This window comes from Chiloscyllium punctatum, chromosome 23 (assembly GCF_047496795.1).
Source record: "Chiloscyllium punctatum isolate Juve2018m chromosome 23, sChiPun1.3, whole genome shotgun sequence".
Classification (NCBI taxonomy): domain Eukaryota; kingdom Metazoa; phylum Chordata; class Chondrichthyes; order Orectolobiformes; family Hemiscylliidae; genus Chiloscyllium; species Chiloscyllium punctatum.
In genome coordinates this window covers 58,325,260-58,340,219 of record NC_092761.1, presented here as the reverse complement: position 1 = coordinate 58,340,219, position 14,960 = coordinate 58,325,260, and the positions used below count along the sequence as shown (strand labels likewise).

Below are 14,960 nucleotides of genomic sequence, written 5' to 3'. Positions count from 1 at the left end.
CTGAGGTAACGTTCTTTGCTGTCCACTATACCTCCAATTTTGGTGTCATCTGCAAACTTACTAACTATACCTCCTATATTCACATCCAGATCTATTATATATTATATATATGACAAAAAGCACTGATCCTTGTGGCACCCCACTGATCACAGGCCTCCAGTCTGAAAAACAACTCTCCACCACCACCCTCTGTCCTCTACCTTTGAGCCAGTTCTGTATCCCAATGGCTAGTTCTCCCTGTATTCCATGAGATCTGGCCTTGCTAACCAGTCTCCCATGGTCGAATGCCTTATTGAAGTCCCTTTAGATCACGTCCACCACTCTGCCCTTAATCCTCTTTGTTACTTCTTCAAAAAAACTCAATCAAGTTTGTGAGACGTGAGATACCCTCCCCCTCCTCCATGATTTGCACTTCCCTGGTCCCCAACGCTTTATCTTCACCATGGACATCCAGTCCCTGTACACCTCCATCCCCCATCATGAAGGACTCAAAGCCCTCCGCTTCTTCCTTTCCCGCCGTACCAACCAGTACCCTTCCACTGACACCCTCCTTCGACTGACTGAACTGGTCCTCACCCGGAACAACTTCTCTTTCCAATCCTCCCATTTCCTCCAAACCAAAGGAGTAGCCATGGGCACCCGCATGAGCCCCAGCTTTGCCTGTCTCTTCATAGGATATGTGGAACAGTCCATCTTCCACAGCTACACTGGCACCGCCCCTCACCTTTTCCTCCGATACACGATGACTGTATTGGCGCTGCCTCGTCCTCCCACGAGGAGATTGAACTTTACCAACACCTTCCACCCCGACCTCAAATTTTCCTGGACCATCTCAGACTCCTCCCTCCCCTTCCTAGACCTCTCCATTTCTATCTCAGGCGACCGAATCAACACAGACATTTACTATAAACCGACCGACTCCCACAGCTACCTAGACTACACCTCCTCCCACCCTGCGCCCTGCAAAAACGCCATCCCATATTTCCAAATCCTTCGTCTCCGCCGCATCTGCTCCCAGGAGGACCAGTTCCAATACCAAACAACCCAGATGGCCTCCTTCTTCAAAGACCGCAAATTCCCCCCAGATGTGATCGACGATGCTCTCCTCCGCATCTCCTCCACTTCCCGCTCCTCCGCCCTTGATCCCTGCCCCTCCAATCGCCACCAGGACGGAACCCCACTGGTCCTCACCTACCACCCAACCATCCTCCATATACATCGTATCATCCGTTGTCATTTCTGCAACCTGCAAACAGACCCCACCACCAGGGATATATTTCCCTCCCTTCCCCCATCAGCGTTCTGAAAAGACCACTCCCTCCGTGACTCCCTTGTCAGGTCCACACCCCCCACCAACCCAACCTCCACTCCCGGCACTTTCCCCTGCAACCACAAGAAATGCAAAACTTGCGCCCATACCTCCCCCCTTACTTCCCTCCAAGGCCTCAAGGGATCCTTCCATATCCGCCACAAATTCACCTGCACCTCTACACACATCATTTACTGCATCCACTGCACCCGATGTGGCCTCCTTTATATTGGGGAGACAGGCGCCTACTTGCGGAGCCTCGGGGACACCCGGACCAACCAATCCAACCACCCCGTGGCTCAACACTTCAACCCCCCCCTCCCACTCCACCAAGGACATGCAGGTCCTTGGACTCCTCCATTGCCAGACAATAGCAACACGACGGCTGGAGGAAGATTGCCTCATCTTCTGCCTAGGAACCCTCCAACCACAGGGGATGAACTCCGATTTCTCCAGTTTCCTCATTTCCCCTCCCCCCACCTTGTCTCAGTCCCAACCCTCGAACTCAGCACCACCTTCCTAACCTGCAATCTTCTTCCTGACCTCTCCGCCCCCACCCCACTCCAGCCTATCACCCTCACCTTAACCTCCTTCCACCTATCGCATTTCCAATGCCCAAGTCCCTTCTCTCCACCTTTTATCTTAGCCTGCTTGACACACTTTCCTCATTCCTGAAGAAGGGCTCATGCCCGAAACATCAATTCTCCTGCTCCTTGGATGTTGCCTGACCTGCTGCGCTTTTCCAGCAACACATTTTCAGCTACCCCTAATCAGCCCTTGTCTTTCCAAATACGTGCAAATCCAGTCCTTCAGGATTCCCTCCAACAACTGCCCACCACCAACGTCAGGTTCATTGGTCTATAGGCCCCTGGCTTATCCTTACTACCTTTCTTAACAGTGGCACCACGTTAGCCAACCTCCAGTCTTCCGGCACCTCACCTGTGACTATCGATGATACAAATATCTCAGCAAGGGGCCCAGCAATCACTTCCCTAGCTCCCCACAGAGTTCTCGGGTACACCTGATCAGGTCCTGGGGATTCATCCACTTTTATGTGTTTCAAGATATCCAGTACCACCTCCTCTCTATTATGGACATTTTTCAAGATGTCACCATCTATTTCCCTACATTCTGTACCGTCCATGTCCTTCTCCACAGTAAACACTGATGGAAAATACTTGTTTAGTATCTCCCCCATCTCCTGTGGCTCCACACAAAGGCAGTCTTGCTGATCTCGGAGGGGCCTGTTTCTCTCCCTAGTTACCCTCTTATCCATAATGTAATTGTAAAAACCCTTTGGATTCTCCCTAACCCTATTTCCCTTTCTGCTGTCCTGATTTCCCTCTTAAGTATACTCCTACTGCCTTTATACTCTTTTAAGATTCGATTCCCTACAGTGTGGAAACAGGCCCTTCGGCCCAACAAGTCCACACCGACCCGCCGAAGCGTAACCCACCCAGACCCATTCTCCTACATTTACCCCTTCACCTAACACTACGGGCAATTTAGCATGGCCAATTCACCTGACCTGCACATTTTTGGATTGTGGGAGGAAACCAGAGCACCCGGAGGAAACCCACACAGACACGGGGAGAATGTGCAAACTCCACAAAGAGAGTCGCCGGAGGCAGGAATTGAACCCGGGTCTCTGGTGCTGCGAGGCAGCAGTGCTAACCACTGTGCCACCGTGCTGCCTCAGGTAAGGATTCACTTGATCTATCCTGTCTATACCTGGCATATGCTTTTTTTTAAACCAAAGCCCCAACCTATCTAGTGATCCAGCATTGCCGACATCTACCAGCCTTTCCTTTCTCCCTAACTGGAATATACTTTCTCTGTATTCTCATTATCTCATTTCTGAAGGCTTCCCATTTTCCAGCCGTCTCGTTACCTGCGAACATCTGCCCCCCAATCAGCTTTTGAAAGTTCTTACTTGATACTGTAAAAATGAGCTTTTCTCCAATTTAGAACTTCATCACTATTTTAAAACTAATAGAATTATGATCGCTGGCCCCAAAGTGCTCCGCACTGACACTTCAGACTAGTTGAGTGTCAATAGTTGTGTAAGGGAACCCTTAGGAAGTAGCGACCATAATATGGTAGAGTTCAGTCTGGAGTTTGAAAGGGAGAAGGCAAAATCGGATGTAATGGTGTTACAGTTGAATAAAGGTAATTATGAGGGCATGAGAGAGGAACTGACTAAAATAGACTGGAAGCAGAGGCTAACCGGGAAGACAGTAGAGCAAAAATGGCAGGAGTTTGTAGGTATAATTGAGGACACTGTACAGAGGTTCATTCCCAAGAAAAGAAAGATTAACCGGGGAGGGATTAGACAACCTTGGCTGACAAAGGAAGTCAGGAAATGTATTAAAGAAAAAGAGAGATCCTATAAAGTGGCTAAGAACAGTGGGAAATCAGAAGATTGGGAAGGATACAAAAGCAAACAGAGGATAACAAAGAGTGTAATAAGAAATGAGAGGATCAAATATGAAGGTAGGCTAACCAGTAATATTAGAAATAATAGTAAAAGTTTATTTCAATACATAAGAAACAAACGACAGGCAAAAGTAGACATTGGACCGCTTCAAACTGATACAGGAAGCCTAGTGATGGGAGATAAGGAAATAGCAGGAGAATTTAACAAGTACTTTGCGTCAGTTTTCACAGTGGAAGACATGAGTAATATCCCAAAAATTAAAGGGTGTCACGGGGCTGAGTTGAGTATAGTTGCCATTACGAAAGAGATAGTGCTAGAAAAGATATAAAGTCTTAAAATTGATAAATCTCCTGGCCCCGATGGGGTTTACCCTCGAGTTCTGAGAGAGGTGGCTGAGGAAATAGCAGAGGCATTGGTTGAGATCTTTCAAGAGTCACTGGAGTCAGGAAAGGTCCCGGATGATTGGAAGATGGCTGTTGTAACCCCCTTGTTCAAGAAAGGATCAAGGCAAAAGATGGAAAATTATAGGCCAATCAGCTTAACCTCGGTTGTTGGTAAAATTCTAGAATCCATCATTAAGGATGAGGTTTCTAAATTCTTGGAAGAGCAGAGTCTGATTAGAACAAGTCAACATGGATTTAGTAAAGGGAGGTCATGCCTGACAAACCTGTTGGAATTTTTTGAAGAGGTAACAAGTAGGTTAGACCAGGGAAACCCAGTGGATGTGGTCTATCTAGACTTTCAAAAGGCCTTTGATAAGGTGCCACACAGGAGGCTGCTGAGCAAGGTGAGGGCCCATGGTGTTCGCGGTGAGCTGCTGGGATGGATTGAGGATTGGCTGTCTAAGAGAAGGCAGAGAGTTGGGATAAAAGGTTCTTTTTCAGAATGGCAGCCGGTGACGAGCGGTGTCCCGCAGGGTTCGGTGCTGGGGCCACAGCTGTTCGCATTATATATTAATGATTTGGATGAGGGAACCGGGGGCATTCTAGCGAAGTTTGCCGATGATACGAAGTTAGGTGGACAGGCAGGTAGTACTGAGGAAGTGGGGAGGCTACAGAAGGATCTAGACAGGTTGGGAGAGTGGTCCAGGAAATGGCTGATGGAATTTAACGTGAGCAAGTGCGAGGTCTTGCACTTTGGCAAAAAGAATAAAAGCATGGACTACTTTCTAAATGGTGAGAAAATTAATAAAGCCAAAGCACAAAGGGATCTAGGAGTGCTAGTCGAGGATTCTCTAAAGGTAAACATGCAGGTTGAGTCCGTGATTAAGAAAGCGAATGCAATGTTGTCACTTATCTCAAGAGGGTTGGAATATAAAAGCAAAGATGTACTACTAAGACTTTATAAAGCTCTGGTTAGGCCCCATTTGGAGTACTGTGTCCAGTTTTGGTCCCCACACCTCAGGAAGGACATACTGGCACTGGAACGTGTCCAGCGGAGATTCACACGGATGATCCCTGGAATGACAGGTCTAGCATATGAGGAACGGCTGAGGATACTGGGATTGTATTCGTTGGAATTTAGAAGATTAAGGGGAGACTTAATAGAGACGTACAAAATAATACATGGCTTGGAAAAGGTGGATGCGAGGAAATTGTTTCCGTTAGACGAGGAGACTAGGACCCGTGGACACAGCCTTAGAATTAGAGGGGGTCATTTCAGAACAGAAATGCGGAGACATTTCTTCAGCCAGAGAGTGGTGGGCCTGTGGAATTCATTGCCACGGAGTGCAGTGGAAGCCGGGACGCTAAATGTCTTCAAGGCCGAGATTGATAGATTCTTGTTGTCTAGAGGAATTAAGGGCTACGGGGAGAACGCTGGTAAGTGGAGCTGAAATGCGCATCAGCCATGATTGAATGGCGGAGTGGGCCGAATGGCCTTACTTCCACTCCTATGTCTTATGGTAATATGTAAATCCTACAAATACACACCAGTGTCAGGCAATAATGGCTGGAGAGATTCCTTATTAGCCGTGTGTCATCTCTACCATCACTATCCATAGTTCCAGGCCATAACAGAGTTTAGCGTAGGCAGTTTGGGTGGACAGCTGGCATGGACCAAACTGGTACCAACAGCATGGGTTTCAATTCTGAGCCCAGCTGAAGTGGACTCTGGAACTGCCTCAATGTGGAGATCACAGTGCTGTGGGTCAAACCTATCCCAAAGCAAAGGATAGGGGATGAAAACTTGTTTTTGCCTCAACTACTTAGCTTAAATTTCCTGAACTTAGCTGTTTCTTCTGTTGCATTTTCTTTCGTCTCTCGGATTTAATTTTGTCCCTCATTCAAAATACCTCAAATCACTAGAAATTCCCTTTAACCCATCTCAGCTTTTCATAACTTAAAGCATGATCACGTTGGTCTGTTGCTTATATTATACTATTAAAAAGCACATGGTTTCCCAATGTTACCGCATTTATGTATTTGTACCAATTAGCCTTTTCCTTTTTGACATCTCCATCCTTCAGGTGTTGGGTCCAATCACGGGGAGCCTGGTAACCTCGCAAGCCCTCTGCCAACCGAACTAAAAAGGAGCCAGCATCACCTGACAAAGAAAGATTAAAACGATCAGATATTTGGCAAGAGTTACAACTGAATAAGACCATAATGCTTCAGAGTACAGTGACGGGATTGGGTCAATTCAGCGCCTTGATAGTCAGTCCCAATCGGCGTGAAAATCCTTTCAAAAACAATGTTGCCAAGTGTCATCCACTTACTCTTTCTTTCAAAAAGCAGTGACAGCCAAAATTTCCTATTCTTGTTGGTCTTTGGGCAGGTATTATGAAAAAGATACATCATCATTTTGGATTTCAAAATAAATCAATCCATCTGTGATAAAACAGTAAGTACAGACCCCTGTGTTTGGCAAGTTGTTTATCTTGTTGGGATTACAACAGGTGAAATAAATGTTCAAGGTCATTTGCTTTGTTCTCAGCTCAGTTCGGAAAACAGCAGTGCTGAGTTTAGAAACAATTTTAGTTTCTCACCCCAATGATGGCATTTCAGGGAACCAGACACCTCAGCAGAAGGGTTTAGTTTGTGAAATTTTCGAACTAGGCAAGTTGAGTTAGAAAGGAGACCTGGAAAAGATGCAATGAATTGTCTCTAAAGTCCATAGCAAAAAGTTGCAAGGAGTCAGTTTAGTAGCTTGAGGCTGTGTCATGGATAGTGTCAGGGAACAGGTAGAGACTTGGCTTTGCTGTGTATTTCAAGATTAGAATTGTCTTCTAAACTTAGATTATCATGAAGTTACCACATCACCTTGATACTTATTGTGAAGTACCAGGACTATAACTGAAGCAAGATCGGCTTTGCTCCATGCAATCTCTGATACAGGGTCCATGCACAAAGATTATGCAGCTAGTTTGAGGGCTGGGATAGAGAACAGGCATTCTCCGAGCGGTCCTTTTCCCACGCAACTGCCCTGTGGAATTGAGTGGGGTTGGGAGAGTGGGGGGGGGTGTTCACTCTACTGCAGTGGTTATAAGAAAACAAAAAGCCGATCAAGATTAGCCGTTCACCATTCACAGAATTTCTTTCCCCGCTTTAGTCAAAGACAGCACCAAAACTAAACTTAGCCACTCTTTGTGTAGTCTCAGATCTTAACTCAGACTAAATCATGAGGTGCAGGGTTTACCAGTTTGAATGCAACCATGGATTGCATTGCACTGAGCCCACTGTGCAGAGCTACCCCATGGTTCATAAAAGGAAGTTAACCACCACTTACCTCTCACAGCGAGTGTTGGCTTCCAGAACATGTCTGAGTTTTTCAGCAATTGCGAACGGTCACGGTTTACAGCAACTATCTTGCTCCGTTTGCTGAGGACACGGCCATAAGACAAACGAAAATCACACACTATACCTGTTTGTCAAAAAACGTAAAAGCCATCAGACTTGGTGGGGACTATGGCATGGGGTGCATAGGTTGAGGGGACCTTAATCACCAATGACACAGAGTAGGAGATAATCACATAGAAGCTCAGCTGATGAGAGCTCTGCTTAAGGGCAGAACCTTGCTGCAGTTAAAATATATCTGTCTTGCAGGCTGCACATTTCATTAACTGGAGGTTTCCTTGCACTAAATCCATCATAATTTACCAAGTCGATGTCCAGCTAAGGGCAGCTGCCCATAAATGACCCAGAGTACAGAAGATGAGAAATGTAACACATTTAAGTTCTCTTTTAAAGAGAAAAGTGATGCACACACCAGTTAGTATCAGTTTAGTTACAGGCAGCCTGTGGAAAACTGGAGCCTTCAAGTAATGAGTCAAGCAGTTCAAGATAGAGTTTACTGAAAATCTCATTTTGCATTTTTCTGAATTCAGGTGAAGGTACTAAAATATACAGCATCAGGTGGGGTTGCTGAAGTAAAGGTACAGGTTGGCCATGAGCTAACTGAACAATAAATCAAGCTCCAAGGGCCACATGGCCAACATCTATTCTCACATTTTATCCCATGATGGAGGTCTGAGAGAAAAAGAAAAGTCCACCTTAAAAAAAAGACTGGGAATGGCCAGCACTAGTCAGTCCAGGACTCACTTGTGAGATTAGCTACTGGATTAGTGGTGCTGGAAGAGCACAGCAGTTCAGGCAGCATCCAACGAGCAGCGAAATCAACGTTTCGGGCAAAAGCCCTTCATCAGGAATCTACCCTAGTGAAGCCACTCCAGCAGCACTAGCACAGCATGCAGGAAAGAAGGGAAGTTATCACCCACACACGCTCCAGGCGCACACAGCATCAAGTTGGAAGTGTCCTAGTAGACGAGCCACAGAAGATTCACTGTACTAGCTCCTAACATTGAGTAAAGCATCCCACAGGGCCACATACTCAAATGCAACTGCATTTTAAGGGGCACGGCAAGCCCAAAATAATCCCAAATATCTGTTTTACTCCACTTTAATGCTTATTGCAAGCTTTTGAGATAATTCGATTCAAAATTTGCTATTGCGGTTCAATCAGGACGTCACTCACCTGCCAATATGACCAGGTCTGCGTCTTTCAAAGCATCCCTTCGGTTCTGTCGGATGTGAATGGGGCTGTCCCTTCCCAGCATTCCTCGAGCCATGCCTCCCAGGAAGCAAGGGATAGCCAGAGACTCCAGAGCTGCCCTAGTTGGAAAATTCTTTTACAATATCAGGCACATAATTGTGTCACTGAACTATTATAGATCACAAGTGGTGTTGAGCATTACTAAAGGATCAAATGGAAATAAACAAGTAGAAGTCAACATAAAAGTCAAAATATTATGTTTTTCTTTCCAATTTGCATTTTTAAAAAAGTATTTCAAAAAAGGAATAGGGAATATTGGCCAATCTCATAACAGTTCACAAAATTCTTTGTCTATGTCCATTCAGTTCTTCTGGCCTAGTCTAGATTGATTCAAATCCAAAAGAGCTTTATTATACGTACATGCACATTCAAGATTATTTTATCCTAAACTCATTTCATGTGGAACTGGCACACATCATACTGAAACCGGAGTTAGTGTCACCCATATGTTACAGTGCACAATCTCTATTTTTCCTGCTTCTTTAGTCATTACATCCCTGATCTTCAGCATTTCCCTAATCCAACACCGTTCACTTCCTTCCCTATTCAATTCTCAAACTCTCTCCCTGACCATTCCTCCAACTCCCCTTCCCACACAAGATACAAGGTGGTGTGGAAAAGGTCATCTGGGCTTACCAGATGAACACTAATCACTATTGCTGTCCCCACCATCTTCTCAGATAGAGTATGGGTGTATGCACAGAGCATCCTCGTATATCTTCTAAAGCTCTTCCTTCATTAGTTCCACTTTCTTTAACAATACAGGCATGCTGCAGTGTAGCTCTAACGTCACTGGTCTAGTAACCCAGGCTATTGATCTGGGGATATAGTCTTAAATTCCATGGTAGGTGATGGAATTGAAATTAATTAATACATCTGGATTACAAAGCTAATATTTGTAATCACGAAGTTAATGTCAGCAAAATGCATCTGGTTCACTAATGTCTGCTGTCCTTGCCTCAAGCCTTCCTAAACTAGTGGACAGGACTTCATGTAGAGTCAGAGGATGTAATTTTGGGGTCGTGAGCTCAAGAGGCAGTAATGGCCATCTGCCCGGACACATCCCACGCCACACCCACCACCAACCTAGCACTCAGCTTTGAGAGGGGTGGTGACAATTTTCAACCCTCAGAATGCAGTCACAGTGGGAAACTGTTCAGGACTCACCAAATCCTTCCAAGGCCATTCGGTGCACCAAATCCACACCGACCCTCCGAAGAGCATCGCACCAAGACCCACCCCATCCCATTTGTGTAACTCTGCGTTTGCCATGGCTAATCCACCTAGCCTGCACATCCTTGGACACACTATGGGCAGCATGCAGGCAATGCCTTATGTAATCTGATATCAACATGACTCATGAATCCATACACGTGTTGTTGTCCCTTAACCAGGTACAAAATTGCCTGATAAACCCATACAAGTCAAGGACCCAAAAGGATGGACAATTAATGCTGTCCTTATCAGCAATTCCTACATCCCACGAGAGAATAGGTTTTTTAAAAATTGACTAAGATTCCAGGCCTCCTATGGAAAAGTGCTGCGATTCCTTTCTCTGCACAACTCTCAAACTGCAAATTTTGACTCCCACAACAAGCAAAGAAGGGCAAATTCCAGGCCATAATCGACCCCAGATCTTAAATATTAAAACAGTGCATGAGATCAGTGTCTAACCCAATGCTGAAGGAGCATCCCAAAACATTTCTATCCTCACTGATCACTTCATATGTACTTAAGTCAATCAACTGGAATGTAACAACACTTTCATAAAGCAAGATGTAAGGCCAGCCCACAGACAGTAGTTGCTCAATGACTTACCGGACATTGTCCACAGGTGTTGGTGGCAGCGTTGCTTGACTGCCCAGAAGGATGACTGGTTTTTTCGCTCTGCTCACCATCTCCATACAGCACTGCACCTAAAAAATAAAATCAAAAAACAAACCCTCCAGATTGGTGCCTAACATCATGAACAAAGTACTAAACTTGCAATAAAAACAAAAAATGTTGGAGATCACAACAGGTCAGGCAGCATTTCAGCTTGTGAACAGAGGAGGGAGTTAGCAAGTTTGTAGATGACATCAAAATTGGAGGCAGTGGACAGCGAAGAAGGTTCCCTCAGAGTACAATGAGATTTTGAGCAGACGAGCCAATGGGCTGAAGGGTGGCAGATGGGAGTTTAATTCAGAGAAATAGGAGGTCCTGCATTTTGGAAGGGCAAATCAGGGCAATACGCCGGCTTATACACTCAATGGTAAAGTCCTGGGGAGTGTTACTGAACAAAGACCTTGGAGTGCTGGTGCAGAACTCCTTGAAAGTAGAGTCGTAGGTAGATAAGATAGTGAAGATGTCATGCAGTATGCTTGCCTTTAGTGTTTCGTGCACTGAGTGCAGGAGATGGGAGGTTATGCTAAGGCTTTACAGGATATTGGTTAGGGCACTTTTGGAATAAGGAGTGCAATTCTGGTCTCCTTCCTATTGGAAAAGGTGTTGTGAAACTTGAAAGGGTTCAGAAAAGATTTACAAGAATGTTGCCAGAGTTGGAGGGTTTAAGCTATAGTGAAAGGTTGGGGCTGTAAGGGTGACCTTACAGAAATTTAAAACGTCATGAGGGGCATGGATAAGGCAAAGAGAGGAGGTCTTTTCCCTGGAATGGGGGAGTTAAAAACTAGAGGGCATAGGCTTAAGGTGAAAGGGGAAAGATTTAAAAGGCACCTAAGGGGCAGCTTTTTCAAGCAGAGGGTGGTGCATGTATGGAGTGAGCTGCCAAATCAAATGGTGGAGGCTGGTACAATTACAACATTTAAAAAGGTATCTGGACGGTTAAATGAATACAAAGGGTTTAGAGGGAAATAGGCCAAATGCTGGCAAATGGGACTAGATTAGTTAGGATATCTGGTCGGCATGGATGAGTTGCATCGAAGGGCTTGCTTCTGTGTTGTACATCTCTATAATTCTATCGAGATTTGAAGCGTTAGCTTTCTTTCCATGGATGCTGCCTGACATACTGATTTCCATCACTTTTTGTTTTCAGAACACATTCCAGCATCTGCAGTAATTTGCTCCTACATTAAATTTGCAAAACTAATTGAAACTTAGATTGGTCAATAAGGACCAAAGGTTTGATTAGGCTTGAACTAATTTAGTGGATCGCAACACAAGTGGTGATAAGGAACGTCCTCTCTACGCTGCACAAATAGTTGCAAGCCTTGGAAACTGTCCCCATTAATCGATGGAGCAGATTCTTGGAAAACTTTCATCTCAGGGGTAGACAAATTCTGGACTAATGTGAGAAGTGAAAGTGTATGGGGAAATCCAGTTGGTGGGAACGTGGATGTGAGGCCACAATGATATCAGCCAAGATAGATAGACAATAAGTGCAGGGGTAGGCCATTCTGCCCTTCGAGCCTGCACCACCATTCAATATGATCATGGCTGATCATCCTTAATCAGTATCCTGTTCCTGCCTTATCTCCATAGCCCTTCATTCCACAATCCTTGAGAGCTCTATCCAACTCTTTCTTAAATGAATCCAGAGACTGGGCCTCCACTGCCCCCTGGGGCAGAGCATTCCACACAGCCACCATTCTCTGGGTGAAGAAGTTTCTCCTCATCTCTGTCCTAAATGGTTTACCCCGTATTTCTAAGCTGTATCCTCTGGTTCGGCACTCACCCATCAGCGGAAACATGTTTCCTGCTGCCAGTGTCCAATCCTTTAATAATCTTATGTGTCTCAATCAGATCCCCTCTCAGTCTTCTAAACGCAAGGGTATACAAGCCCAGTCACTCCAGTCTTTCAGTGTAAAGTAATCCTGCCATTCCAGGAATTGACCTCGTGAACCTACACTGCACTCCCTCAATAGCCAGAATGTCTTTCCTCAAATTTGGAGACCAGAACTGCACACAGTACTCCAGGTGTGGTCTCACCAGGACCCTGTACAGCTGCAGAAGAACCTCTTTGCTTCTATACTCAATCCCTCTTGTTATGAAGGCCAGCATGCTATTAGCCTTCTTCACTACCTGCTGTACCTGCATGCTTACCTTCATTGACTGGTGTACAAGAACACCCAGATCTCTCTGTACTGCCCCTTTACCTAAATTGATTCCATTTAGGTAGTAATCTGCCTTCCTGTTCTTGCCACCAAAGTGGATAACCATACATTTATCCACATTAAACTGCATCTGCCATGCATCTGACCACTCATCTAACTTGTCCAGGTCACCCTGTAATCTCCTAACATCCTCATCACATTTCACCCTGCCACCCAGCTTAGTATCATCAGCAAATTTCCTAATGTTATTGCTAATACTATCTTCTATATCATTAACATATACTGTAAAAAGCTGCGGTCCCAGTACTGATCCCTGTGGTACCCCACTGGTCACTGCCTGCCATTCCGAAATGGAGCAGTTTATCACTACTCTTTGTTTCCTATCAGCCAACCAACTTTCAATCCAAGTTCGTACTTTGCCCCCCAATACCATACACCCTAATTTTGCTCATTAAACTCCTATGTGGTACTTTATCAAAAGCTTTCTGAAAGTCCAGGTACACTACATGTACCTGGAACTAACGGAATGGTAGAGCAGGTATTAGAGTTCAAATGGCCCACTCCTGCTCCTAATTTTTTTGTTTGCAATTTATATGTTTGCATTAGAATCATTTGGCTATTTCTAGTTTACACCGATTTCGAACGAAGATGCTAATTCCCATGATGCCTTATAGAAGCTAATTTTGAATATCATGATTCACGAAAATCCACCTCATTAGCTGTGGCCATGGGATGATCAACTGGTAGCGGTGAGATGTCCCTCTTGTCCCAGGCTCCAGCGAACAGGTTATTTAGATGGTTATGAAGATACCTGAGGAAAAATAAAGAGAACTTATTGCACAAAAGAAAAAAAAACTGATTTGCAACTCAAAACACAATTCCCACCTAGATGCAAACTTTGAGTGACACAGGAACATTTATTGAATGGGCTACCTTTTAAACTCACCAGCTCTTCAGGTATATATGTGAATGAATTGCAGGTAATGAGCTCAGAGAATAAGTAATACCAGTACGTTCAAGGTAAATGTGGCTACATTTTGGACGCATGTCAAACTTTACCAAACACAAATAAATTTTAAGAGGAAAAAAAACCTCACCAGAATCTGCAGAGATAGAATCCCTGTCGTATGGAAGCAGGCCATTCAATAGCAATCCACCGAAGAGCACCCCACCCAGACCCACTCCCCATCCTATCTCTGCATTCCCCATGGCTATCTAGCCTGCACATCCCTAGACACAACTCAACACAGCCAATCCACCTAGCCTGCACATCGTTGGACTGTGGGAGGAAACCGGAGCACCAGGAGGAAACCCATGCAGACACAGGGAGAATGTTCAAACTCCAGAAGAACACCCCTACCCTGTAACCCCGCATTTCCCATGGCTAACCCACCTAGCCAGCACATCCCTGGATACAATGAGTAATTTATCATGGTTAATCCAACTAATCTGCACTTCTGTGGGATTGTGGGAGGGAATCAGGGCAGCCTGAGGAAATCCACACAGACAGTTGCCCGAGGATGGAATCAAACCCTGGCCTCTGGCACTGTAAGGCAGCACTACTAACCATTGAGCCATATGTCACATCAGATTACTGAATAACAAACAGAAATTTGAGATGAATATCCTATATCCTCTTCCTGGTATAACTTACTCCAACAACTCAAATACCATTGGAATACAATTTAATGATTTTACCCAAACCAACTGGAATAGTCAAGACAACCCACCCAACCCTTAATTTGTCAATATATCACACAAGATGAATCTACAGTGCACGATCAACCAAATTATCCCATATTTCCCCCAATTCATGACTCAGTTACCCCTTCACAACAAGTCAAAGCAGATTAGGGAATTGTACAATGATCCTACGTTTTGAGTATTGACACACAATCTACTGCAGTCAAACTATAACGTCACCATACACTATTGTATAGACCTAGCATTTAAAGATCAGTTCTACTGACTGAAAATAGATGGCAAACATTCACTGATGCTACCACAGATTAAGAACCTGTGCTACACTCCCATGTTTCCTGTTGACGGGTTGGGTTTGGAGAGGAAGTGACAAAGGGTCAGATCTAAACTTGTTCCTTCACTACTTGCCATATTA

The 14,960-nt window shown here is 44.9% G+C and overlaps 1 protein-coding gene across 1 annotated transcript in view; it reads right to left on the bottom strand.

The window, feature by feature from the left end:
* ilvbl (ilvB (bacterial acetolactate synthase)-like) overlaps nucleotides 1-14,960 on the bottom strand; it is a 53,691-nt gene that overhangs the window by 25,862 nt on the left and 12,869 nt on the right. The window contains exons 6-10 of the mRNA XM_072593044.1: nucleotides 13,556-13,655; nucleotides 10,614-10,711; nucleotides 8,718-8,854; nucleotides 7,473-7,607; nucleotides 6,176-6,290 (exon numbers count right to left, since the gene is read on the bottom strand). Coding sequence (XP_072449145.1) covers nucleotides 6,176-6,290; nucleotides 7,473-7,607; nucleotides 8,718-8,854; nucleotides 10,614-10,711; nucleotides 13,556-13,655 — 585 coding nt within the window. The remainder of the gene's footprint in view (nucleotides 1-6,175; nucleotides 6,291-7,472; nucleotides 7,608-8,717; nucleotides 8,855-10,613; nucleotides 10,712-13,555; nucleotides 13,656-14,960) is intronic.